Source organism: Ambystoma mexicanum, chromosome 2q (assembly GCF_040938575.1).
Source record: "Ambystoma mexicanum isolate Mex_15411 chromosome 2q, UKY_AmexF1_1, whole genome shotgun sequence".
Taxonomy (NCBI): domain Eukaryota; kingdom Metazoa; phylum Chordata; class Amphibia; order Caudata; family Ambystomatidae; genus Ambystoma; species Ambystoma mexicanum.
Window position 1 is genome coordinate 1,016,785,902 of NC_090924.1, and position 27,496 is coordinate 1,016,813,397.

Here is a 27,496-nt window from a genome sequence, read left to right on the forward strand (position 1 = left end):
TTAATAGAACTGTGAGTTATTTCTGCAGTCAGTGGTAGTCCTGAAAATCTAATGTGACTGGGGCTCTGGAGGACTGAATTTGGAGATCCCAGGAATATACCTTCCTAAGTTTACTTGTGAAGAAAAAGAAATAAAAATGCAGAATAGCATGTTTTAACAGACAAGTTAAAAATGTGAATCAAAGATTATGAGGAGTACCCCAGTAGGCGTGCGCTAGTCCCCCAACGTTAAAGTCTTTGTCCAGTGCTGCAGCCACAACACACAAGGCCCCCTCAAAAAAAGTCAAGAACCCTTGACTAGTACAACATATATTGTGCTGTGTAGCCACGCAAGGACTCCCAATTAGTATCTAATTCTCTTTCGGAGTTCAAATAGTAATTGCCCAGGCTTAGGTTTGTGTCATACACATCCAGTTTATTCCATCAGCCGACTCGTGTTTCGACCTATCAGTCCTTTTCAAGGCTGATATTATACACATGATACATCAATGCAGGCAAAGCACATACAATTGCACAAGTTAAAAATGTACTGCAATTTTTTCTGAGAAATGTATTGTTTATGAATCTTGGATCAAAGTAAAGTTGTTTTCCTTCATCCAAACTCTCTGCATTAATTGTACTAAGACTACACAGGGGAGAAAAATGAAATTGTGTTGCTTAAAGGATAGTTCCGGGACTTTTTTTTTATTGTCCCTACGGTTCGGCCATGTGTTTTTAAGCATAACTCGGTAGATCGTAGAAAACTTTCCTATGGACCTTACCCGACTTTTCGTCCATTAACGCACTCGAGATCAGCCGCCATTTTCTGATAATCCTATCATTTCCCCCCATCGTCCTGGCTCACCTGCGTTTGCGGCACTAAATCAAATCCCCCGCCCCTGAAACAGACTTTATCAAAACATTCATATTCCCCGCCTCTATCCGTGACGTGACTGTGCTGCGTAGGCAAACGCGCCCAGGCGTCTTCTACACGACTCCACACAGAACCCGGAAACCAACACAGATTAGCTCACAACACAGCGCGCCACAATTCGCAATATGAAACTGTACTTTTAAATCAAACCGCAAGATTGTAAATTTGGTAAAGTACATTTATTTGACATCAAATGTTTAGAGAATATTCAGCGATTTGCATTTTTATTTGCTCAGGTTCCAAAAAGTTCGTTTTAAGGCACGCGATGTTCCTTTGCTGTACACAGGGTCTTAGATCATCTCACAATACAGCGCCACAATTCGGAATATGAAACTGTGGTTTAATAGCAAACTGCAAGATTGTACATTTGGCAAAGTACATTTATTGGACATCAAATGTTTAGAGAATATTCAGCGATTTTCATTTTTATTTGCTCTCGATCCAAAATAGTTCGTCTTGAGGCAAGCGATGTTCGTGTGCAGTAAACAGGGTGTTGGTTAACGGTAAAATAAGCTCTTCGGTCGCACTGATAATCGCATGGCTGTTCCAACAACGAGGCACTAGGCCACCACAACGGTCTGTATGTTGCATCTAGCCGTTAGTACCGCGTAAGGGCATACTTGTACTTGGCGATCGTCCCATAAAATGGTCAGGGTGGTAACGTTGTTCACGCAGAGAAGCAACTGGCGGTTAAAAAAGCCGTCCGCCGGTGTCTGGTACTCGTGACACATGCAGTAATGCATGATGTACCTGTTTGAAAAACATAAACAATGAAATTAGTCTCACCATCAGATCTTTATTAAAATTATTCATTTTATATATTCGGTCGGGAAATTATTTCATAGCTAGGACAGTGCAACTGGGTTTTAAACGTCAAGGGGGGGCTGTAGGATACTGAGACAGTCCATCAGTGCAGGGGTTGACAGGGAGTGCAGGTGGAGAGTGGAAGGGCCCAGGACCGAGATCGCAGACAGTGGACCAGTTGTAGCAGGGGAGAGGGAGAGAGAAAGCAGAAGCAAAGGTTTTGAGGTGCTTCTGTAAAAGTAGACGGTTCTCCCCAAGATAGTGCGCGGTACAAAACAATATGCCACATAGAACGAACAAGTACAACTTAACCCGTCTTTAAAGCTACTGTATAGTAAATTGCGGTATAAACTCATCTAAAGAGTTACTTACATTATATTTGCATTTTCCATTGTGTCTGTGCGTAGGGCAGCCCCGAAATACCACTCCTTCTATGCCGACGTTATTTCTTCTAATGAACGAACATGAAATGGCTTTCGTTTCTGAAATTATATTCATTATCGTTTCTTACGTGGTCCCGGCCTGTCAAGGTCAAAATACAATAGAACCTTATACTGAGTCGTGGGCCATTCTGGCACCCGAGAAAAAATCAAAGCAGCTGACCTTCACTTTGAACGAGCACACATTCCTAGTTAGCTACATTCAGTGTAAGGCATTCTCACAGGACTTGAAATTTACACTCCATCTTTGCATTTTGTCTGCGTGCTTTGCAGCCCCACAGAAACATAAATACGGAGACATTCTATATTTTTTGAAAAATGATTTATATTACTGTTTGGTTTAATTTAATGCGCAAATGAACAAGGTTGGATAGATACACATATTCAATGGGCCTGCGACATGAGGAGACTCGAGAGAACAGACAATCAAATTACAATAATTTAAACCGTGATGTGTATTTCTCAATGAGTTCTTCTTTAGGTGGACATGGAACAGAGGCAATGTTGGGTGGCAATGCAGTTGTCCCCTGCACAGGTTCGTTCACAACTCCATTTATGTGCCTATCTAGGACGTCAACAATAAGTTTCTCAATAAACTCATATTGCATATCCTCAAACACTGGTTTGATCACCCATTGTTTACTTCTTTTAGTGAAGGCCTTATTGTAGCGAAGCGTCCCTAAAGTTCCGGTCGTCCTACTTTGTTGACGGCCAACATTATGGTTATGTGCCAAGACCGCTAAAAGAGTCCGATTTATCATGCCCTCCATGCCAAAATGCAATCGTTTTGGCCTGTACTTTAGGCACATATTGTGAAACACCTCCAAATCTCCTGTGTGGCAGAATTCCGTGAGTCCCCTCAAAGCTTTTGTTATAGTTTTATCAAATACAATCTTTTCAATGGCTTTGTGAGTGGGTGATGAATGAATCAACCACTTCTTCTTCCGTGCCTCCTCTGTGGACAAATGGCCATGTTCACAATTGTGGAAATGTTGGTTCGTGTTCCATCGGTGAACGTTCGTACAGTGTGGCATTACTGACCGCCATTTTTCCAGTAGAATTTCCAACGACCCTCCACATGTTTTTGAGCTCCACCAAAGATGGTTGCTGATTGACTTGGACCACTGTGAAATACCTTGCAATTCTTTTTTTTTACCTGCAGCCGACAATTTTTTATTGATTGATTTTGCAAGATGCCAAACGTCAAATTGGTGATTTATATTTTTGTACTGTTCTCTCATTGTCTTGGCAATTGAAACGTGTCTGTCCGTGGCTATCAGGTCGATCACCATTCCCCGCGATTGTAGTTCTTGCAATGATGCTACAAAGCCAACTTTCTCCATGGCCACTGAGGATGTACTTTGTGACACCTGCACGACCACCGAACTCACAATTTTCTTACTTTCCATGTCCTGAAAGTGGTAGGTGCAGTACTTGGCTGAAAATCCTGGGCTGTCGCACTGTCCATCACCGGCTAGCCTGAACCCTTTGCCCGCGAATGTACTATCAATAGACATTTTTTCCATTCTCCAAGCTTCGCTAATGGCTGGAAATAGATAATCGGTTTGGTATTTGTAGAACTGAGTTTTCGCAATGAAATGGATTCCCACAAACTGAAAGAAAGACTCTAATTTTTTAAAACTTGAACCACTAAAAAGTGCAGCCGCTGCACAAAGTAGATTGCCTGCTGGCAGTTGTCCCAGCATAGGTTGTGCAGACCATGAGAAAGGATGATATTTTGTACAGGTGGCATGTATTTTAAGGTTAGTGCCTCGAATTGCACGAGTCACATTAATGAATGGCTCCCCACATACTTCCCCACCAACCGAATGCCCACATTTCATCCGAATAATAATATCAATCAAACAACTATCGAATACAATGAATTTGGCCTCTTTCCTTATACTGTCACTCTGCATCCCAGCTGGTTCGGCCTGTAACGTTGAGGACATGTCACTCACATGAAAGGTAGAATCTCTGATATCGTCTTCCACTATGTTCAGTGATATTGATGGTGTTTCATTGTCGTCCACTTCATTCTCTTCCATTGCAACATCTGTTCCTTCTCCGGAGATGGGTGAATAAAACAATTTCTTCAACTTTCTCGCGGTCTTAGTTTTTGCGGGTGTGGATTCTGTGAATTGATCTCCGACTGCATCCGAACTACCAGGAGGACATTCACTATCAATGGCTGGTGGTGGTATAGCTCCGTTGTCAATCACTTCATATTCTTCCCATTGGCACGATGCATCTCCAGTCTCAAGTCCCTGCCAAAAGGTTTGACAAGCAACATCTCTCGTTCGCTTCACTGTCTGTGTAGATCTAGTTCGTACACCCACTCGCAACTAGAGGACAGATTGGAAAAGGGATGTTCAGTTTAAACACAACTTACAGTATTGAACTATTAACAGTGAAAAACAACATAATATAGTGACCAGGACACTAACCTTCTTTTGCTTTCTTTTCTTTGAAACTTTCTTGCCTCGAACTTCAACATCAGGACGCTGTTGCTCCGACTCGTGTGTGCATGTCTCCACTTCCTCTTGCGCTGCAACGACTATATTTTCATGATAAGCACATCCATCACGCACTGACGCTCCATCGACTCCCTGAAACATAGAACTTTCATTAGTATGTATAATAATATCGAAAACACAAAATGTACTTGGGGATCAATACCCACGTACATCTCAATAGCAAAACACGAATGAACGCTTTGTGTAGAACATTCAAACGACAATTATTCACGCATTGTTGATCTAGTTAGATGGAACTGTCAAGATCCATACCTCGGGCTCCTCATAGACTTCCATTGATGATATTATTGAAGATGATGCTTCAGTGACTCCCTGAAACACAGTAATTGCATTAGTATGGTTTTCTATTTTGATAAAAAGAACAGAAACTTTGTGCAGGCGTGAACGGCTCATCTAAATAGACCTGCACAAATGATCAGTTGTCTAAAATAAATAATGGATATGTAAATATGATTCGATTTGCTCGATCGTTGGAAGTGTCACCACCCAGAGATCTGCATCAACTACTAGGGGTGATGTTCTTGTAGAAGAAGCTCCGTCATCTCCCTGAAACATAGTACTTGCGTTAATAAAGAAGGAAGTATAGCGGATGTAATCACGTCATATGATTTCGCTTGATCGAACTGTCAGTATCCATACCTCGAAATGCATAAGAACATCAAGGGACGATGTAACTGCGGTGCACACTTCTGCAAGCTGTTGCGCCGACCCGTAACTGCACGCTCCCCCTTCTTCTTGGACTAATGCTCCATCGACTCCCTGAAACATAGGACTTTCATTAGTAATGAACACAATATTGAAAAAAGAAGACACATAGGAGGGCGACGACAGAAGGACATATCAATGGCTAAAAACGAAAGAAACATTGTGTGTAACAATCACGCTACAAGAATGCAAGATCTGATGATCTCCATCGATGGAACTGTCCTGAAACGTACCTCGAGCATCTGAGTGACATCAACGGTAGTCGTCAATACGTTGGACTCCTCAGCATCTCCCTGAAAGACAGTACTTGCATTATTTTGGATAACAATAATTATAACTGAAAACAAAGACTAGAGGACGAGTACAAGGGTGTACCATTAGGTAAAATAATTACACGATAAATTAAAACTATTGATTTACATGCCTAAAACAAGTCAGTGGCAGAATAGCCAAGTAAGATTACCCGATAGGCGCTTGAAGTGGCTGATGACTGCAATAACGACACGGATGGAGAATCTTCCGCCTTCATATTGAGTGGATACATAAATGGGGAAATTATTGTTAGCTAATGCTACACACTACCGCAAGGCCGAGAGATAAATACGTAAACTTGACTCACCAGTGGAGGGATGTGGACGAATAGAGTGGGAATAGCGGTTGAGAGCAATTTTCGCCTCGCTCGCGGTGTGTTCTTCTTTATTAGCAATGATGTGGAGTACATGTCAGAGCTAAAGTGCCTGCTGCAGATGCGGTATCGATCACCCCTCTTGTCCGCAAAGACTTCTAGGACTCTACTTTCAAGCTCAGACGGTGGATATCCGCAATATCGGACCCATTCTCTTATCTGATCTATTGTCTTAGGGAAAACATGCATTATAGTACCTTCAGATTTATTATGGGTCTTCGAAGGGCAACCGCCAATGGAACAGGCAGGCATTGTGGAAAGTTCTGAAAAGTAAAGATCAACAATTCTCTATGAATACCAATGTGTTAAAAAATTAAATGACACATAAAAGGCTCAATGCAAGGTTCGTTTTGGTTCTTGGAACTATACACGTTATTCACATGCAGATAAGTATTTGAATAACTTTAAAAAAAATAGAAAAATAATTTGACTAAACTCAGAACATGTGACTAGTTCCTTGCATGTACTGTCTTGAACGAAAAGAAATTGGACGCAAAATGATTATGGTACATGGCCTTACCTTGACGAACAAACAGTTAGATTCCGGGATCAGAGTAGTTTCTTGTCGTAGAACAGGGAGCAGTTCACAGGTTGCAAACTGACGAGTTTCCTCGAAGTGGTCACGGAAGTTCACAGAGACGAAGAGCAGATAACCAGCACCTTCACGGGTTGACTAGCAAAGCGCAAAGAAGTTCTCATTAGAAATATGAAGTGGGTTATAAAGAATTCGAAACAGGGGTGTGTTTGTGAATGAATGACGTGTATATGTCGTGGCATTATGCGGTTTGCAGGGGGCCGTCCAGCGTGAGGGGGGATGCTTGGCAGGAGACACGGGGTCTGGAGGTAGACATGGGAACAACAACCCATGCTCTATAGACCACTTTGAAGTGTACATGGTCTTTGGCACCTCTTGGCCTTTATCGCTCCCTGACAGCTCCACTTGCCAGCACAAGTACCCCGGTGCGAACTGCCTTTGATAGGGCGGGGGGTGGATTGGGGCGGTGGTCGTGCAGACAAGACACAGGAAGACTCGTGAATGGAGACACACTTATGTGGATTGCAGGGGGCCGTCCAGCGTGAGGGGGATGCTTGGCAGGAGACACGGGGTCTGGAGGTAGACATGGGAACAACAACCCATGCTCTATAGACCACTTTGAAGTGTACATGGTCTTTGGCACCTCTTGGCCTTTATCGCTCCCTGACAGCTCCACTTGCCAGCACAAGTACCCCCGTGCGAACTGCCTTTGATAGGGCGGGGGGTGGATTGGGGCGGTGGTCGTGCAGACAAGACACAGGAAGACTCGTGAATGGTGACACACTTATGTGGATTGCAGGGGGCCGTCCAGCGTGAGGGGGATGCTTGGCAGGAGACACGGGGTCTGGAGGTAGACATGGGAACAACAACCCATGCTCTATAGACCACTTTGAAGTGTACATGGTCTTTGGCACCTCTTGGCCTTTATCGCTCCCTGACAGCTCCACTTGCCAGCACAAGTACCCCCGTGCGAACTGCCTTTGATAGGGCGGGGGGTGGATTGGGGCGGTGGTCGTGCAGACAAGACTCGTTTGCCGCAGGGCCTCACCAAGGAGAGGCCATCTAACTGCATGTAAGAGGCAGGCTGCAGGATCTAGTGCATGGAAGGCAGGGGGGTGAGTTTATAAATACCTCACCCTCCCAGGAGAATATATGGGTGCAGTTCACCCTGGAGACCCTGGATGCCTAGGCAGTTAGTCAGCAGCAGGCAGGAAGACTATTCAATGGAGACACACTAGATTCATTTAAAAAATCAAAACAACCATTGTTAAAATATATGTTGGGTTTTATTTTAGATCTTAATTTCAATTGAACATAAATAATAAACATTACACATTGTAAAGTTGCGGTTGCAGCACATCCAGGGAAAATCCGCGGTATTGTCCACTGTCGCTGGGGAAATGTTGTCTAATGGCAAGTACCGCACAGGCAGGTATTACTCTCCGAACGCGGTGTCCCAGCCTCCCGTGAAGCCACCAAGTGAAGCAACGATAGGCCACCAGCCTGTACCACCTGTGAAAATGAAAGATGCAAACTGTATTAAAATGACAACTTTCTTATCACTGTCGATTCAGGTAAAAAATGTCATTCTGCTTTGAAAAAAATTCTATCTAGAAAATGCACAACATGGAACCAATTTACATGCATTCGAATGATGAGACGACCATGAAATAGTAGTGGCATCACTGACATCACAACCAGAGTATACTTACTCGTTACTCGGATTACGCGGACGAACAGTGCCGCAAAGTTCGTGCATAAGCACCATCATCATCCTCAACACGGTCCGTGAGAGGCAGGCTTCCCTGAACTCTGGCAGCTCGGTGATGCATTGCGGACTTGGCTCGCCTTCCGAAATGTAGGCCAGGCATCCCGAGTTTTCTCGGCAGCAGCAGTTCTCCTCCTCAGTTGGCATTAGCTCGCACCGATTGCACGTGCACCAGGTGGAGACGCCGTCCATGCGACATGGTCCAGGCTCTTCATCCGTTGACTGGTCCTCCCAACTGCCGTCCGAATCCCCATCGTTTTCGCGTGCTTGCCTTTCCATTAGTTCTTCCTCGGTGTACTCGGGCTCGTACATATACGGCATTATTGTAGCCATTGTGTGGTAAAGAAAGTAAAATAATTTACAGAGATGGTACAGGTGTTCACAAGGCCGAGAAGCGGCGAAGGTAGCTGACCAGAGCACAGAAACGAGTCACAGAATACTCAAAGTAACACAGAGAGAGTAATGGAATCGAAAATCTGCTGCTGTGTGTTGTGAAACGGTGTGTTTATACTTATTGAGGAAAGAGGCGTCCTGCCATTTCCATGGCGACACGTCATTAGCTGAGGCGCAGCGATTGTTGACACGAAACGTGCTTTGGCGTTGGGAAATGGGCGGTACGCGTCTGCTGATGTCAGGCTCAGGGGCGGGGGATTTGATTTAGTGCCGCAAAAGCAGGTGAGCCAGGGCGATGGGGGGAAATGATAGGATTATCAGAAAATGGCGGCTGATTTCGAGTGCGTTAATGGACGAAAAGTCGGGTAAGGTCCATAGGAAAGTTTTCTACGATCTACCGAGTTATGCTTAAAAACACATGGCCGAACCGTAGGGACAATAAAAAAAAAGTCCCGGAACTATCCTTTAAGTATAACCTGGAAAAAATGTATTTCATAATACACGCATGACTGAAATGCCAGTATAAAATCCTGTAAATAATGTTCTCATTACAGCCTAGTTGTGCCATCAGTACTGGCCTGTGATGAGCAAATGACATTACCACTGCACTGTAATCAGTTAATGTACATCGGTTATGACTTGAACCAAGCTTTTCCAATTCCTTACTTGTAAAATGGCTCTCTGTGACACTTTGCAGCCATTAATTGATAAGGAGTTGTTTATTGTGGCATGCTTATCTTTTGCTCTGCTGGAGTCCAACACGTCAGAGCAAGAATTTGTCTTCACATTATTACTTATTTTAAAGCACAAAATGTTTGTTTGTTTATTTATTTATAAAGCGCTCCTCACCCGGAGGTATCTGGGTGCATTACATGAATATGCAGGAACTTAGTTACAATACAGAAGATAACACGTTATAGTACAATACAGAATAATACATAATAGGAAAGTGTGTATATACAATTATTAACAAAATAGGACATACAATGATTGTACAGCGGGTAATATACAGAGATACAGAAATGGCTAGATAATACCAAGGTCTTTGGATGTAAGCCACGTTTTGGTGTTTTTTCCTGAATTTGTAAAAGGATTGGTCAGCTCTTAAGGTGGTGGGTAGGGAGTTCCAAAGTTGGGCAGCCATGACGGGAAAACTGCTACCGATTTTCCTTTGTCTTTAAGGTTGTTAATCTGGATCTTCAGGACAATCAGGGCTGATGTCAGATGTTGTTTATTATATTGCTTAAACTGTTTTTAAGCAACAAATTACAAGCTGCCTATTATTTGTCTTTTATAAATCCAATCTGTTTCTACATTGATTTTATTTGACGACCATTGGAAGATCTCTAAGGTTAGATTTACCAAGAGCCCAGGTAAAAGGATATTAACCATCACCTCAGAGTTCTGTGATTTTATGAAGGAACTGGACCTTTGGTCTTGTTCTTCTAGCAGGTCTCGCAACTCCTCTGTGACTTGCAATATCCGTATCACAAAATTCGAAAATTGGTGCCTTGCAGTGAAAACAGATGGTTTGATCTGTGCAGGTAAAATGCATGAGTCAAATATTGTGCAAATAACCAGCAAGGAATGTACAAATGTGCAAAATTGTGCAAAAAACGGTATAATCTTTGTTGCAAAAGCAATCACAATCTGCAAGCATATGGTTTCCAAGGTCTCAATATTTGTCCTCATACATAGGCATTAAATGCAAACAATAACCATATGAAACTAATTTTAGCTTCAAATCAAGAAGGTGTAATTCATCACTCTGAGCAGTCAGTCGACTGAATTTGTATACATCTACCTGCACAGATCCATGATTACTTCTATAGTCCCAATTGAGAGTTTAACTAAATAATCTGTTTTTCACTTGCGGGGGCACCACTTTTTGAATATTGTGATATATTTGGTCCCCAGGTGCCTGCAAAGTTAGGGGAATACGACCTACAGGTTGAGTGGTAATATTCTATAACTTTTGTCGGGGGCAACTGATGAGATTACAATGTTCCTGTTCCTGTTCCTCTGCCCCTGTCTCAAATATGATCTCACTTTTACTCATTTTACAGATTTCCTTAAGTAACAGACAGAATGTACAGGATTTAGTTTACTGAATTGCATTTTGTAACTGTTATTAATGTACTAGATGAATAGCATACTAACACATGTATGTGGCACAAAGCATGACCCCTTCTTTCCTGTCATGTTTTAGATATTGTGGACGATCAATCCCACCATCATTTACCAGCAGTGGCAACACAATGGTTCTGTTCTTTCGGGCAGATGCAGCTGTTGCAATGGAAGGATTCTCAGCCAGCTATGCTTCTGTCGATGCTTCTAAAGGTAGGATTTAAGTATGCAGCCTTGTCAGGGTTGGGTAGAGAAGGGAAACTTTAGGGAATGATCTAAGGGAAGCTGGTGTTTGGTGGGTGTGGGAGGGAAGTTGCGCTAGATGCAGCTGTTGCAATGGGAGGATTCTCAGCCAGCTATGTTTCTGTCGATGCTTCTAAAGGTAGGATTTAAGTATGCAGCCTTGTCAGGGCTGGGTAGAGAAGGGGAACTTTAGGGAATGATCTAAGGGAAGCTTGTGTGTGGCGGGTGTGGGAGGGAAGTTGTGCTAGATGCAGCTGTTGCAATGGAAGGATTCTCAGCCAGCTATGATTCTAAAAGTAGGATTTAAGTTTGCAGCCTTGTCAGGGTTGGGTAGAGAAGGGGAACTTAAGGGAATGACCTAAAGGAAGCTGGTGTGTGGCGGGTGTGTGAGGGAAGTGGTGCCAGATACAGCTGTTGCAATGGAAGGATTCTCAGCCAGCTATACTTCTAAAAGTAGGATTTAAGTTTGCAGCCTTGTCAGGGTTCGGTAGAGAAGGGGAACTTTAGGGAATGACCTAAAGGAAGCTGGTCTGTGGCTGGTGTGTGAGGGAAGTGGTGCCAGATGCAGCTGTTGCAATGGAAGGATTCTCAGCCAGCTATACTTCTAAAGGTAGGATTTAAGTATGCAGCCTTGTCAGGGCTGGGTAGAGAAGGGGAACTTTAGGGAATGATCTAAGGGAAGCTGGTGTGTGGCGGGTGTGTGAGGGAAGTGGTGCCAGATGTATCTGTTGCAATGGAAGGATTCTCAGCCAGCTATACTTCTAAAGGTAGGATTTAAGTATGCAGCCTTGTCAGGGTTGGGTAGAGAAGGGGAACTTTAGGGAATGATCCAAGGGAAGCTGGTGTGTGGCGGGTGTGTGAGGGAAGTTGTGCTAGATGCAGCTGTTGCAATGGAAGGATTCTCAGCCAGCTATACTTCTAAAGGTAGGATTTAAGTATGCAGCCTTGTCAGGGCTGGGTAGAGAAGGGGAACTTTAGGGAATGATCTAAGGGAAGCTGGTGTGTGGCGGGTGTGGGAGGGAAGTTGTGCTAGATGCAGCTGTTGCAATGGAAGGATTCTCAGCCAGCTATGATTCTAAAAGTAGGATTTAAGTTTGCAGCCTTGTCAGGGTTGGGTAGAGAAGGGGAACTTTAGGGAATGACCTAAAGGAAGCTGGTGTGTGGCAGGTGTGTGAGGGAAGTGGTGCCAGATGCAGCTGTTGCAATGGAAGGATTCTCAGCCAGCTATACTTCTAAAGGTAGGATTTAAGTATGCAGCCTTGTCAGGGTTGGGTAGAGAAGGGGAAATTTAGGGAATGATCTAAGGGGAGCTGGTGTGTGGCGGGTGTGGGAGGGAAGTTGTGCTAGATGCAGCTGTTGCAATGGAAGGATTCTCAGCCAGCTATGATTCTAAAAGTAGGATTTAAGTTTGCAGCCTTGTCAGGGTTCGGTAGAGAAGGGGAACTTTAGGGAATGACCTAAAGGAAGCTGGTGTGTGGCGGGTGTGTGAGGGAAGTGGTGCCAGATGCAGCTGTTGCAATGGAAGGATTCTCAGCCAGCTATACTTCTAAAGGTAGGATTTAAGTATGCAGCCTTGTCAGGGCTGGGTAGAGAAGGAGAACTTTAGGGAATGATCTAAGGGAAGCTGGTGTGTGGCGGGTGTGTGAGGGAAGTGGTGCCAGATGCATCTGTTGCAATGGAAGGATTCTCAGCCAGCTATACTTCTAAAGGTAGGATTTAAGTATGCAGCCTTGTCAGGGCTGGGTAGAGAAGGGGAACTTTAGGGAATGATCCAAGGGAAGCTGGTGTGTGGCGGGTGTGTGAGGGAAGTTGTGCTAGATGCAGCTGTTGCAATGGAAGGATTCTCAGCCAGCTATACTTCTAAAGGTAGGATTTAAGTATGCAGCCTTGTCAGGGCTGGGTAGAGAAGGGGAACTTTAGGGAATGATCTAAGGGAAGCTGGTGTGTGGCGGGTGTGGGAGGGAAGTTGTGCTAGATGCAGCTGTTGCAATGGAAGGATTCTCAGCCAGCTATGATTCTAAAAGTAGGATTTAAGTTTGCAGCCTTGTCAGGGTTGGGTAGAGAAGGGGAACTTTAGGGAATGACCTAAAGGAAGCTGGTGTGTGGCGGGTGTGTGAGGGAAGTGGTGCCAGATGCAGCTGTTGCAATGGAAGGATTCTCAGCCAGCTATACTTCTAAAGGTAGGATATAAGTATGCAGCCTTGTCAGGGTTGGGTAGAGAAGGGGAAATTTAGGGAATGATCTAAGGGAAGCTGGTGTGTGGCGGGTGTGGGAGGGAAGTTGTGCTAGATGCAGCTGTTGCAATGGAAGGATTCTCAGCCAGCTATGATTCTAAAAGTAGGATTTAAGTTTGCAGCCTTGTCAGGGTTGGGTAGAGAAGGGGAAATTTAGGGAATGATCTAAGGGAAGCTGGTGTGTGGCGGGTGTGTGAGGGAAGTGGTGCCAGATGCATCTGTTGCAATGAAAGGATTCTCAGCCAGCTATACTTCTAAAGGTAGGATTTAAGTATGCAGCCTTGTCAGGGCTGGGTAGAGAAGGGGAACTTTAGGGAATGATCCAAGGGAAGCTGGTGTGTGGCGGGTGTGTGAGGGAAGTTGTGCTAGATGCAGCTGTTGCAATGGAAGGATTCTCAGCCAGCTATACTTCTAAAGGTAGGATTTAAGTATGCAGCCTTGACAGGGCTGGGTAGAGAAGGGGAACTTTAGGGAATGATCTAAGGGAAGCTGGTGTGTGGCGGGTGTGGGAGGGAAGTTGTGCTAGATGCAGCTGTTGCAATGGAAGGATTCTCAGCCAGCTATGATTCTAAAAGTAGGATTTAAGTTTGCAGCCTTGTCAGAGTTGGGTAGGGAAGGGGAACTTTAGGGAATGACCTAAAGGAAGCTGGCGTGTGGCGGGTGTGGGAGGGGAGTGGTGCCAGAGGAGGTTACTGAAGGTGAGCTTAGACAATCAAAAAGAAAAACAAATCTACGTTTGTATAGAGACTTCAAAGAGAAAATAAAACTACCAAGTTGTATAACATTGAAGTCCAGGAGCTATGGCAAGGAAAGGAAGTAGGGAGATCAGATGGAATGCTATGGTAGTGTCCTAACCTGAGCTGACAGGAACAGAAAAACATTCCCTGTGCCTGAGAAACTGGTTAGACTAATGTGGGTCCGTGCGCTACTGAGCACACCCTGACACGTGCTTTACATAATGTGAAGATAAGGGGCTGCTTAATTGTGTCTAGTTCTTTGGAAGAGACCTTTATGTGTGAACTGGATCCTGCTTTCTAGTGATCTCCTGTGAACTCACATTCAGAGTGGCAGAACCATAGAGAATCTTTGTATCGCTGCCCTGCTGCCTACCTTTAGCAGACACTATGGTGTAGTGCTGCTAAACCGACTTTGCACCTGGGGACATCATCTCAACTGAGCGGAAGACATCATTTGCAGTGCTCTCTTTTTCACACATCCACCACTTAAATCTTCTATATTTATAGTCAGAATTCGGTGTGCGCCATCAAGTGGCACTTTTAAGTTATTGTTGTGCAGTGTGCAGGAATCAGAAAATGGAGCCATGTTGCATTTGCACTATCTGCACATAGGAACGCTTGTCTCCCACCACATCAGCATACACGATGGCCAGCAAATCACATATACAATCGAAATATAAACATAACATATATATTAAAAATGGAAAGCTCTTATTACAGTAAGGGAACCAATCTTTTAAGGTCAAATGAACTATCAAGAAAACAAATTCAGCGGCCAAGGCATTCTTTATATGTTACTTCTTGATTATGAGATGCAAGCTATTAGGGGCAATCCATTAATTAATGAATCAATCCCATCACATATACTCTTTTGGTTGGGATTTCATGAGCATAGCATGCTATTTGTTTCAAAGACATGAACATTGCATGTATTGACAAGTAATTCCCTAAATCACACATGACCCATCGTCCCGCTCCTAGATGGATTTTCGAAGCTTCACATTTCAAGTACTTTTGTTTAAGTGTATCAGGTTTGGTTCGGCCAGTGTGTGGGGAGTCTCACAATTGAACCATATCTTGGGTTAAGTAGATAACATCAAGAAGGAGACTCCCATCAGAGATTCCTCACTCGCGCAGGAATCCCTGCTTTGCCTGGAAGGTCCCTCATTACAGCTTCAGAGGCTTTCCCGGAAGACATTCTCTGTAGGGAAATAGCCCTACTCCTGGTGCTGACCTGATCTGTTAAACCCATCCAACCTCATCTTGTTTTATTAATGACCTTCCTCAGACTGAAGGTGAACATGCATAGTGCACAGTCGTGATAAGGCCAACAAGGCCTTTGATATCCTTGCCCCCCTCCGACAGATGAAAAGTAAGAAGAAGCAAGGCTTTAAACTTCAGCTCACGCCCGATATAATCTCTGCCAGAAAGAACAAACGGAGATGTGAACACCAGTGGCGTAACCACCCGTCCCCCTCTACCCTATTGACCTATCAAGTCGCAGCTAGAGGATACAAACGTCTTGTGATGGAGGCCAAACAACTGTCTCTCAATGACAGAATTGAAAAAGCTGCAATAAAATCCAAAGAACTCTTTACAGTCCTTAATGAACTTAAAAACCCCAATACTGAACATAGGTTCACCATAAACAATGAATGGTGCCAAAACAAACTCGATAGTTTCACTCACAAAACTGAACTCCATCAAGGACGCATTAGGGATAAAATTGAGTCTCAGTGCCTAACTGAATTATCACTACCCTCTCTTCCAGAACCCCCACATCATGGTATAAAACCTTTCTCCTTTACTAGCATGACAGAGTCAGAGGTTCTAGCGATCATTGAAGGCCTTAAACCTACATCATGTAAGGGAGATATTTTTCCCACCACACTTTTTAAGGAATTCACTAATACCCTCAACCCATGGGTAACAGAACTCGTCAACCGCTCTTTTCAGCAAGCCGTTGTTCCTATCAGTATAAAAGAGGCATGGATCACCACTCTACTTAAGAAGGATAATCTTGACCCCCTGCTACCTGAGAACTATCGCCCCATCACGAATGTTCCTTTTTTACTTAAAATATTGGACAAAATAGCTTATGTTCAGCTGGAGAATTTTGTCGAAAATAATAACATTCTGGCCAGGGAACAGTCCGGTTTTAGAGCCAATCATGGAACGGAGACGGCACTGTTAGATCTTAAGGCCAATATAACAGAAATACTTGAGGAGGGCAACTCTGCTCTGTTGCTCCTGCTGGATCTTTCCTCTGCGTTCGACTTGGTCGACCACGAACTACTAGCTGAAAGACTCCAAAAAACCGGCTTATGCTCTCCTGAAGCAGTGCGCTGGCTAAAATCCTTTCTGGGCCCCAGGAATGCGTGTGTCGCGAAGGGATCTTTTAAATCTTTAAAAATTCCTGTGACATGTGGTGTCCCTCAGGGATCCTGCTTATCCCCACTACTGTTTAATATTTACATTACATGCCTATGTGATCTGCTAAAATCAATGGGCATACAATTTGCTAATTACGCCGACGACACGCAGATAGTGATTAAACTATCTGGGGTCTACAAGGAAAACCTAGCTACTGTAAATGAAATCTATGATACCATTCAAAAATGGATGGCCCTTAACTCTCTTGCCCTAAATGACAAAAAACAGAGTTGCTGGTTATTAGTACACCGTTTAGGCGAAATAATATGGACCCAGATTACACTGCTTTTGTAATTGGCGGTAACAACATTCACGTATCAGACTCTGTAGAGACACTGGGAGTCTACTTTGATACTTATATGACCTTTCAGAAGCATGTATCTTACCTCAAGTCATCATGCAGCTTCTTCACACATCTCTTATGGCAAATAAGACCATATTTGTCTGAAGCCAATAGAGCATCTATTGCAGCAGCCATAGTCAATACCAAGTTAGACTACTGCAATAGCCTCTTGATAGGCACTTCAAAATGAAATATTAAGAGTCTCCAAACTATACAGAATGGAGGTGTTCGAGCTGTATGTGGCCTAAGTCGTGAAACTCACATTACAGAGCACCGTAAAAAGTTACTCTAGCTCTCTATTGAGCAGCGGCTCAAATTCAAAGGATTAGTAATAGTCTTTAAATGCCTCTTAGGCAAAGCCCCGGAATATCTGAAAACTAGGCTCCAGATAGCGCCTCCTAAGCGTACGCTATGCGCAAACAGTCTTCTGCTATTAGCACAACCACGTACCCTCATCAAGAAATTGGGTGAAGCAAGTTTTGTGGCCTGGGGCCCTAAGAACTGGAACACAATCCCTCTTCATCTTAAACAGTCCACGACACTGCAACAATTCAGAAAACGTCTTAAGACCTTTCTTTTTAATGCTTAAATCTCCACCTGGTGCCGTTAGTTCACTGGCTACCCCTCATGACCTGCTAGTCGCCATGACCCATGGCAGCTACTTTCTTCTCTCCTTTCTGGCATTTTAGTGTTATGTGTTTGTACTCGTTCATGTAAGCGCCCTGAGACCTTTGGGTGAGTGATTGCACTATATAAGAAACCTCTTAGTTAGTTAGTTAAGTACGGATGCTATATCCTTCCTAAATGCACAACGGGAGAGATTCTGTCCCTTTCAGGCATTGCAGGAGGAAGCTGGCGAGAGGATGGGCATCAGAGATGGGCACAGATTCACCCCCTTCCAAACTCACATTTCTAAATGTTTGTTCCCTGTATTAAAGGGAAGTGCCTACACTTCTCCCGGGTTTTACAATGTTTTCATCCTCCTCTGGGGTGAGGGTTAAAACAGGTGGATTTTCAAGGTGAAATAGCACCTTCTAATATAGTGGTACCTTGTGCCGGTGGCACTCCCTTGGAATATCACCAGAGGTAAGTGCCTCTATACCGGTGATCTGGTGGGTGCTGAAACAGGAGGTATTTTAGGAATGCGTCCTGTTATACCATTTCCTCCAGGGTCATTAAAGGCCCTTCATTTCTCAAGTCCTAACATTGCCGGTCATAGAAAAAGAAAGCCTCTTCCCTGATTTTCAAGCAGATGTCATCACTGTCTGTTCTGCTAATGCCCACAATTATATTTTGAAATATCTATGACAAAGAACAGATTTGTGTTGTTCACAGGCCCACAGATGCTTTTGATAATGTTCTAAAGTCCAGGTTTTTAACTAAATTTAGGATTTGAACCCGGAATCTTGTACTTGAGGATATCTATTCCTCTCCCTCTGGCCTTCTTACACTAAAGAGCACTTCGAGGCTGCCAACTAGCAATTTGAATGCTCAACCAAAATAATAAAATAAATATATTCAATACATTCTCAAGTGCAAGGAATGCTCTGTAAGCAAGACGAGCCCTGTAACCAGGTTGGCACCTGCCTGTTTCTAAAACAAGAAGGCATTGTAACTTCACTGTTGTGTGTAATCAGTCTCTCAGGCTCTGGTGGAAGTACACAACTTTGAGCCTGTGCCCTCCTGATGAGATAAATGAGTCCTGGTCCACTGAAGCAGGCACTTGATGCTGTATGTTTAGTTTAGTTTAGTTTATTATTTGATAATGCGCTCCAAAACCCAGGGGTAGCCGGGCGCAGCAGTTACAAGAATACTTAGGCTTAAGGTTGCGTACATACAAAAGGATAAATACAGAATATGCATTATATGAGTTATTAACATATATACAAAACCAATATACAAATATACAAGAAATACAGGAATGTGAATCCCTCTCATAGGTCTGGTATCGGGGGAGTCAAAGGTAGTTATGCGCAATGATAGGGCCAGGTTCAGTGGGTTAGTTGTCGTTACTCCAGAGCCAACTTTTCACCTTACTCCTGAAACTAGAGTAGGGTAGATTAGCTCTCAATGCCATGGGGAGTGAATTCCAAGCGCAGGCCGCTCTAACAGGGAAGCTAGCTCCGCCTGCTTTAGTTAGTCTAAATCTGGGGGTTTCAAGTAGGGAGTGGATAGAGGCTCTGGTATGGTGAGTAGAGGATTTTCTAGTCAGTCTAGCCGAGATGTAGGGGGGCGCAGTGTTGTTCAGTCTTTTATGTGTGAGAGATAGTGTTTTAAGGAGAACTGTCATTGATTTTTAGCCAGTGGTTGTCTTTCCTAATATTAGATATATGTGCTCTGCAGGGTATGTCAAGGGCTGCTCTAAGAGCATTATTCTGCAATATTTGCAATTTGTTAGTGACAGTTTTATTATATGTAGTCGACAAAGTAGAGCTTGGGTGAGAGCTTCTGCAACTTCATCATTGGAGTATGTTCGCCGACTCACGCCGGGCAAATGTTGCAGTCTGAAGAAAGGCTGCATCTGCAGCTGAGACACCAGCACATTATGAAGGGTTAACATCTAGCTCTCAAGAAATATATCACAAAATATACATCATTCAAGGGCTGTTACTCAAAAGACAAATCTCTTTACATCCCCAATAGCCTTCCCTTCCTAAGCCCTAAAACCATGGCACCCCCTGCCCATCAGCATCAGACTCGCCCCCATGCTCCAACAATTCAGAAAAGAACTCAAGACCCACCTCTTCAAGGAGTCTCCCCTCCTCAATACCTAGGCCATCACATTGCCCCTTGTGACACATGACTCGCTAAGTGCCACCTGCCCCTCTCCTCCCCGCCAACCGGTGCAGCTGTAACCCTCCTCTGTGCCCCTCTGTATCCTACCCCCGCTGTATATCTGTTCTGTTGTTACCTCTGAAAAGCACTCAGTTATGCATTGGTACTGTTGTATACCTCTGTAAAGCTCTCAATTGCTTCTCGAAGCTAGGTCTGCTCTCAATAAATACCATAATTATAATGGTATCATTGAGCTAATTTAGCAGTGCCTTGTGCGAATGTCACCAACGCAGAAATCTTCTGCCATACGTTATGTCGTTGATCCATGCAAGGGTACTAAACCACAAAATATTCATGAAATATAAAGAAACTTTTCTACATAAATCTCTTGAGCTACTCGAATCACTACCATCTGTTCCTCCTGGAAAGCGGCGGGAAATCATTTGGCTGGAAGAGATCACATTGTTGCCATGATTTTCCTGCTTGAAATTATCCTAAAAACGAATGAAAGACATTAAAAAGGCTATATATGAACAAATACAATGTGTTCTGTTTTTGTTCCATGTTTAAAGAACTGGGATTATTGTACCTAGCGCATAAAAGGCAGAAATATAAAGTAAATATCCGAAAGGGATCTTAAACCTCTGAACTTAAATAATCGGAGCAGTCTGGTTAGTAATATTACATGAGGAAAGGGCTTAAACCCTATACATCTCTCTTATTGCATTCCGTGGATTTAATTGCCCTCTTTATGAAATGCAATGAAGTCACTTTAACTCCTTCATTGCAGAATGCTATTTCACCCACTTCTGCTTCAGAGAGAAGGCAAGGCACGTGAAAACACGCCCTTTTAAGACAAACATACTGAGGGGTCGATTCTGAGCTCGTGATAAAAAATAGTCTGTAAATTTGACATTCTCCCCTCGAGTTTCCAGCACCCGCAATTCGGAGGTGAGTGGAAGTATTGGAGGGGACATGTCATGCTTTCCAGCTGCAAAAGCTTCTAAAATCTCTCGTTGTGGGGGCAACATGTTCTCCAGTGGCATTGCAAGCATTTCTTAAAAGACTGCCAATTTTCGAATTTATGAAAGTTAAACTACAAAAGTGGTGCTGCAGTCTAAAAAATCTATATTTATGAAGGGAAAAATGTGCCGTATTTAAACTCCTTTTTTGACGTGCTGAACCAGCGTGCTGGGAGGAGAATCCCCTCCATGTGGCTGCCCTGCATTCCTGATGGTTGCTAGGGCTGTTGTCAAGCCATAAATCAGGCACGTGCAAAAGTAAGGCTTTCATGTCCCTGCACCACATTGTTTCTTTATCAGACTATGGTGTTTATAAGCAAAGTGTTCCTCCTTCATGGAAGAACACTTTCTTACATTTGCAGGCACCTCAGATTTTGCCCCTGATGGTCAATTGGCACTCATTTCTTTGCTTAGCACTATCTGTGCTGCTGAAAAGCATGTCCAGCCTGCAGGCCGCAGCTTAGTCTCCTGAGAAGCCTTATTTTCGTCATATGCTCACTCTCTGCTTAGTAAAGCCCTGGCGGTAGTCCTGTTTTGTCCATGTTAACCAATCCCTGTCGGACTTCATCCAACCACTCCTGGTTTGAACTTAAATCTGTTTCTTGAGTAACCTATTGACCCCACAACATTACATGACCCTTTTTTGGACTATTTGCAATATTTAAAAGCTGCTGATTAAACTCCAAAACGGAGTCTTTTATAATGGTAGTGAGCCATGTGTGCTGAAGAAGACGCGATGGATTATGACTGAAGGCCAATCTCTCATTAATGATAACCTTCATCTGGTTGCAATTATGAAGAAGAGCACGACCGAATCATTGATGTGTAGTGGAAGCCGAGTGTCTTTTCAATTCTCTTTGCTCTCGTGTTTACTTTGGGAGGTTCTTGATCACTGATTGTTTGGTTCCCAGGAAGTAGTTGAGCACAGCAATCTCCATTTTGAAAGTTGTAGTTCTTCACTGGAGGAAGTTCCCCTTTACCACACCAGTTAACATGGGCATCTCACCAACTGTTCAGAACACATTGTACTCTGTAGTGATGGTGAACTTGATTTTGACGCCCACACCAACAATATGACCTTAGGAGTTGAATGGGCTGGCATTATCTCCCTCTGCTAGTTTTCATGGAGGGTGTGGGCAGTGCTGCAGGCCCGAACCCGTACATATGTGCTCCAACACTCCTCCACCTGTGGTGGCACTCGTGATGTGGATTCTGTTCAACTTGGCTCCAGCATGATAGACACTGATCCATATTAGCCTCGTCGGCAGTAGTTCAGGTCTTAACTGCACATCAGCTGAATTCTGAGTCGTATGAAAACCTTATAATTTCTACAGGCGTTTCATACAGCTGGTGTCCTGATGAGCTTGTCTCTGCATGTGTGTACCCTTCATTTCCCTGACATACACCCTTTTCCCCACTTCCTATCCAGAGGTGGCAGGGGGCCCAAAGATTTCCGGAGTAGGGCCAAGCCAAGGCTGAGTCAAGGGGTCTGGTTTGATTCCTACAGTCAAGCGGGAGGATAGCTCAGGGGCAACGTGCTCACCTTGGAAGCAAGATGACACAGAGCAACACAGGTTCAATCCCCGGGTCCGCGCTTAGAAACCTCTGGGTATTAAGCATGTTATAAATAACCTATCATATCAAATGCAAACTGAGACGAGAAAACAATGGGCCTCATTACAAATCCGGCGGTAGCCGTGCCAGAAAAACAGGCAGGCTGCCGCCGTACCCGAAATACCATTCTGCCTCCGTGATTGCCGGAATAACCAGGGAATTACAACCCCGGTGACCCGGTAATTCCGGAGACAGTGTTTCCATTTCCGCCTGCAGGCGGGTGGCGTTACTCCCGCCAGGTCAGACCTGAGGGAATGACACCTCCTACCTGCAGAACTCGGAATCAGCCGGTTCGGAAACAGTGGTGGCGGCGGATTTACCACCACCGTTGTTTCCGCACTGGCAGGGTCATAATGAGGCCCAATGTCTATATAAATATTTAATAGGACACCAGCAGGAGGCAGGGGGGTGCACTGGGCATGCGCTAGGCACCAGGGGGAGCCAAGGGGAGTGGCCACCCCTTTACCCCCACCCTGGCTCTGCCACTGCCCCATAACTGGTAAACCTTCCCTCCCCACCCACAACAGAAATCCCCAAAATTTTTTTTTGTTTGTACTGTGTCAGTAGTGCTACCAGGAAAGGGTAGGGATGGGCTCACAATTTGGATCGCTAGTGGCACAAGTATTGGGTCGATCTAGACCCAGGCAAATGGCCCGGACAGCCCAAGCCTCGCCTGTCTCACCCACCTCGATTCCTACCCTCCAGGTCTCCCACCAAGAAGTTATGTGTGGTCCCCAGTGTGTGCCTGTGTTCATCTTCCTCACACCGACCAACCACAATTTCTTGCTTGAGAGGTTGCAGTTTAGATATTCGTTGAGTCTGGGTGACATCATGCGGGTGGACGCATTGAAGGCCTTTTAGGTTTGTGTTAATGTGTTTACTTGACTAGCAGATACGCCTCTCCTTCCAGGCCACAAGTTTCTTCTGCTTTTTTTTCCATTGGTGTGTATTCTGGCTGGAACCCTGGAGAAAATGAACAGATCCCTAAATAATAACATTACAGACTTTTACAAATGTGGGACCCGCTTTAAACTAACACATACATGTTTTTCTTTTCGCTGGAAATGTACACTATTGAGATGAAGTTGGCACACATCATGTGAACTTTGCAAACATGGGGCTGATTAAGTTGCATCTATAGGAGGCGTTCATTGTAGAGTGTTCTCTCTTTCCGGTTTCAGTTCAGGGACATTTCAGACGCAAACCTGTTTCTGATAACGAACAATACCAGCTTTCAATTTCAGAGGTGCCCCTCTGTTCTACAGTTCCCTGGCTTTGTGCGTAGCCCCGGGTCTTTTCCAGACCTAGCAACTCCCCTGGTGCAAACCTAGTATTTACCTAGGCAGGAGCACAGGAGACACTGGCATTCTGGCTGGGACAAGCCACAGGCATGGAAGTTGACGCCATGTTGCTATTGACACAACACACTAGAACCACAAACAAAATACTACAGGTCTGAATGTCACATCCCTCAAAAGAAGTTTTTTAAATCGTTCATTTCGCGTGACAAATAACTGTGCTATTGTTTGGTTCACCTTCCATTGAAATACCTTTGGCTGCAGGAATATTTTGGAAGATCACAGCAGGGAAGAGCTTTTTTAAATTAAACTTCACTGTACAATCGTGGTCAAATTCGGACCCTCCAAAAGCAGATCGCTTGAGATCTATGCGACAATTATTTTGATGACCTTGTATCTCCGTCTGACTAATCCCTCATATTTATCTGAATAATGGTCAGTTTGCAGCTGTGACCCCTTTCACATGTATTAGTCAGTCCATTACATGTGATAGGAGTCTCTGGTATGTTGCATGCTGCCAGGCCCCAGCATTATGAATACACTATGAATTCACCAGTATGAAGTGAGTCCAATCTACAAGACCCACCAGATCTACTTATGCCCACTGAGTGGTAACACCAAGATTCAGACGGGCTAAAGCAGGCGATGCCAGCTTCCCCTTCCTGGCAACATTGAAACTCACTACCTCCAGCCTTGAGAGCTGAGAAATCCTACTGGCCTTTCCGCAGACAATTGAGAACACTGCTCTTTGCATAGAGTGATCTGGATGGCTCCAGATACACCTATGTGCAAGTTACTTTGTCATACAGCCTCTTCTATGGTATGTCAGAATCTTGAATGTTGTTCATTTCATTCGGCTGCATCTCAAGTTCTACTTTGGCAGGTTTGAAATGTTAATTCCAGTGGCAGACGTTTACAGTGTCACGCTTACCGGGAGACCGGGGTTCATTGCTCGCGCTCTTCCTCCCTGGCGCCTCTATTCGCGCTTTCGCGCTTGGGGAGGTGCCGGGGGGAGAGCACTGGGGACATGGGCTGCGGCTCCTCGGCGCGTGCGTCAGGGACCACGGTCACGGTCCCGCGCATGCGCCGTGGGGCGGTCACCCAGGATTGGAGCAGCTTGCTGCTTAAGCCTCATTCTGGGTCCGCCGGCGCCTGGCAACCATCAGGCTTGCGCTCCGGGCCTCGCAGGCGCCGGCGGCCCATAAAGGGAGAGACGCGGTCGGGAGCAGATCGCGTCTCAACGCGTTCTGTTCCGGATCGTGTCCTCGCTCACCCTTGCTTAGCTCAGCTTAGCCTTTTCCCCAGTTTCCTGACCTGCTCCCCTTCTCCTTTTGCCTGCTGCCTTTTGGTCTCCCCTTGGGCAAGTTGTTCCCAGGTCTCTCCCCCCTGGTTCCAGTCTGATTCCCTTCTCTTCCTGGTTCCTCTCCCTTGCCAGCCCTGGTTTTCCTGCCTGCCTACTCCCTCCTATCCTCCTGGCCAGGCCATTTCTCTGTGGTTCCCTCCAGTGCTTCTCTTGGGACTTTCTCCATTTTTTGGACTCTCATCATCTCAGTCCCCAGTACCAGCTACGGAAGTACGGAATCCACACCTTTGGTCTCTCAACTTCACAGCCTCCAGTACCAGCTACGGGAGTACAGCTTCCACACCTTTGGACTCTCATTACCTCAGCCTCCAGTGACTGTTACGGGAGTAGGCTCCCACACCTTCGGACTCTGGTCACCACAACACCCATTGCCAGCTACGGGAGTACGCTCCCACTACTTGGGACTCTCAACTTCTCAAGACATCCCGTGCTAGTTTCTGGAGAACAACTCTCTCATCTTTGAACTCCGGAGCTTCGCCTCTTCAAGGATTATCTCCTTCTACTTCACCTGCCTGTGCTTGCACAGTTCCGTCGTCACTGAATCCAGCTTGTGGCGTTGGGAATCGGTCCATCTTCTACCCAGTATCCATTCAGGGTGGAGGAGGGGCTGGTTGCTTGCGTCACCCAATCTTCTTGTCAGCCTGGCTGCCCCGTTGAGATCGACCAGGAATTCAGGTACGCAACATTCCCGTGATTCTCACCTTAACAGATTGAGACGCCTACCTTCCGATCTGGAAATGGAAGACACACAGGACCTGCGGAACGAGTTGCAAGCCCTCAGAGCAGAAATGACTGCCTTACACCAAGAAAATCAAGTCTTACGTCAGATGGTAACTCAGGGGACAGGAGGTGCTCCGCAGGCTGAAAGTTCTTTGGCCCATACTGCCCCAATCAGGTTCGATGGAGACCCACGTCGAGTGGCGGAATTCTGCAACCACTGTCGTATCCACTTCCTTTTCAGGTCTACCTATTTCAATAATGATAAGGCCAAGATCGGATATATCTTGGGAAATTTAACTGGGAATGCCCTTGCCTGGGCTACACCTTTTGTGGCTACTAATAGCCCCATTTTGAATGATTTTGCTGCTTTTGAGAAGGCATTCTTGGAGGTTTTTCAGACACCCAATCTGGCTGCTGCTGCACAGAATCAGCTAATGGACATCAAGCAGGGCAGTTCCGACATAATAACATACATCAGTCGCTTCTGCCTGCTGGCTACAGATTCACAATGGCCAGAAGTCACGCAAAAGACCCTGTTTCGCCGGGGGTTGAGGGAGGAATACAAGGACGAACTACTTCACATCCCCGAACCTGAGAGTCTCCAACTCTTAATTAATCAGGTGCTTCGCATTGACCAGAGACTAGCCGAACGAAAGGCTGAGAGACGTCGGCTGGAGAAAGTCGATCCCAGAACAGCCAGTCTTCCCGCTGGGGCTTTTGGTTCAACAGAATCTGGACCAGAACCTATGCAGTTGGGAGCAGTGAGAGGGCCGTTATCGGACGAGGAGAGAAGACGAAGAAGAACTTTAAGCCTATGTCTGTACTGTGGTGCTGCCGGACACTACTTGGGAATGTGTCCTTTACGGCCACAGAAGAAGAAGTCGGGAAACTAGAGGACCTGTCGTGTGGAGGAAAGGCAATGACAGGTCTCACCCCTTTTTCAGACCTTTACACCTTTTGTTCGATTCTTCTTCCCATGCAACCTGCTGTTCTACAAACATTGAGGGTTCAGATTCAACTGCCTGGTCGGACGCTTGAAGTTTTTGGGCTGTTGGATAGTGGAGCGTCTGGCAATTACATCGATGAGGATTTTGCTAGCAGCCACAAGATTCCTCTTTTGCCCAGACACACAGCCCTTCCTGTGGAGGTTATTGACGGCACTCCTTTGTCTTCTGGACCGGTTCGTCTGCACACTGTAGGATTAAGTCTTCGGATCGCCGATCACGTGGAGAGGCTTGCTTTGGACGTTATCAGGTCACCTACCTATAAGTTGGTCTTAGGGTTACCTTGGCTCCAGCATCACAATCCGGTTATTGATTGGAGGACGCACACCTTGACCTTCTCCTCCACCTCTTGTACCTCGAAATGCAGCTTGCCAGTCCAGACTCTGGTTTCTTCGACTAATTTGGAACTTCGCGACAAGGGGACCAGCCTTTGTTCCGCATTACTGATTCCTCCTGAGTATGCCGACTTCGAACAAGTTTTTGCTGAACCAAGTAACATACCCCTGCCACCTCATCGGTCGTTCGATTGTGCCATAGAACTGTCTCCTGGTGTTGAGATTCCCCATGGCAAACTGTACGCTTTGTCTCGGGAGGAGAGACGAGTGTTGCAGGATTACTTATCGGACTGTTTGAGTAAGGGGTACATCGTACCATCCAAATCTCCCGCTGGATTTCCTTTGTTTTTTGTAAAGAAAAAGGAAGGCACTTTAAGACCCTGTGTGGATTACCGGCAATTAAATGATATTACCATCAAAGACCGATACCCACTAACGTTGATTCGTGGTATCCTTGAGACCCTACATC

General features: G+C 45.1%; 1 protein-coding gene across 1 annotated transcript in view; it reads left to right on the plus strand.

The window, feature by feature from the left end:
• Positions 1-27,496, plus strand: part of CUBN (cubilin) — a 1,794,835-nt gene that overhangs the window by 460,525 nt on the left and 1,306,814 nt on the right. The window contains exon 22 of the mRNA XM_069648353.1: positions 10,989-11,119. Coding sequence (XP_069504454.1) covers positions 10,989-11,119 — 131 coding nt within the window. The remainder of the gene's footprint in view (positions 1-10,988; positions 11,120-27,496) is intronic.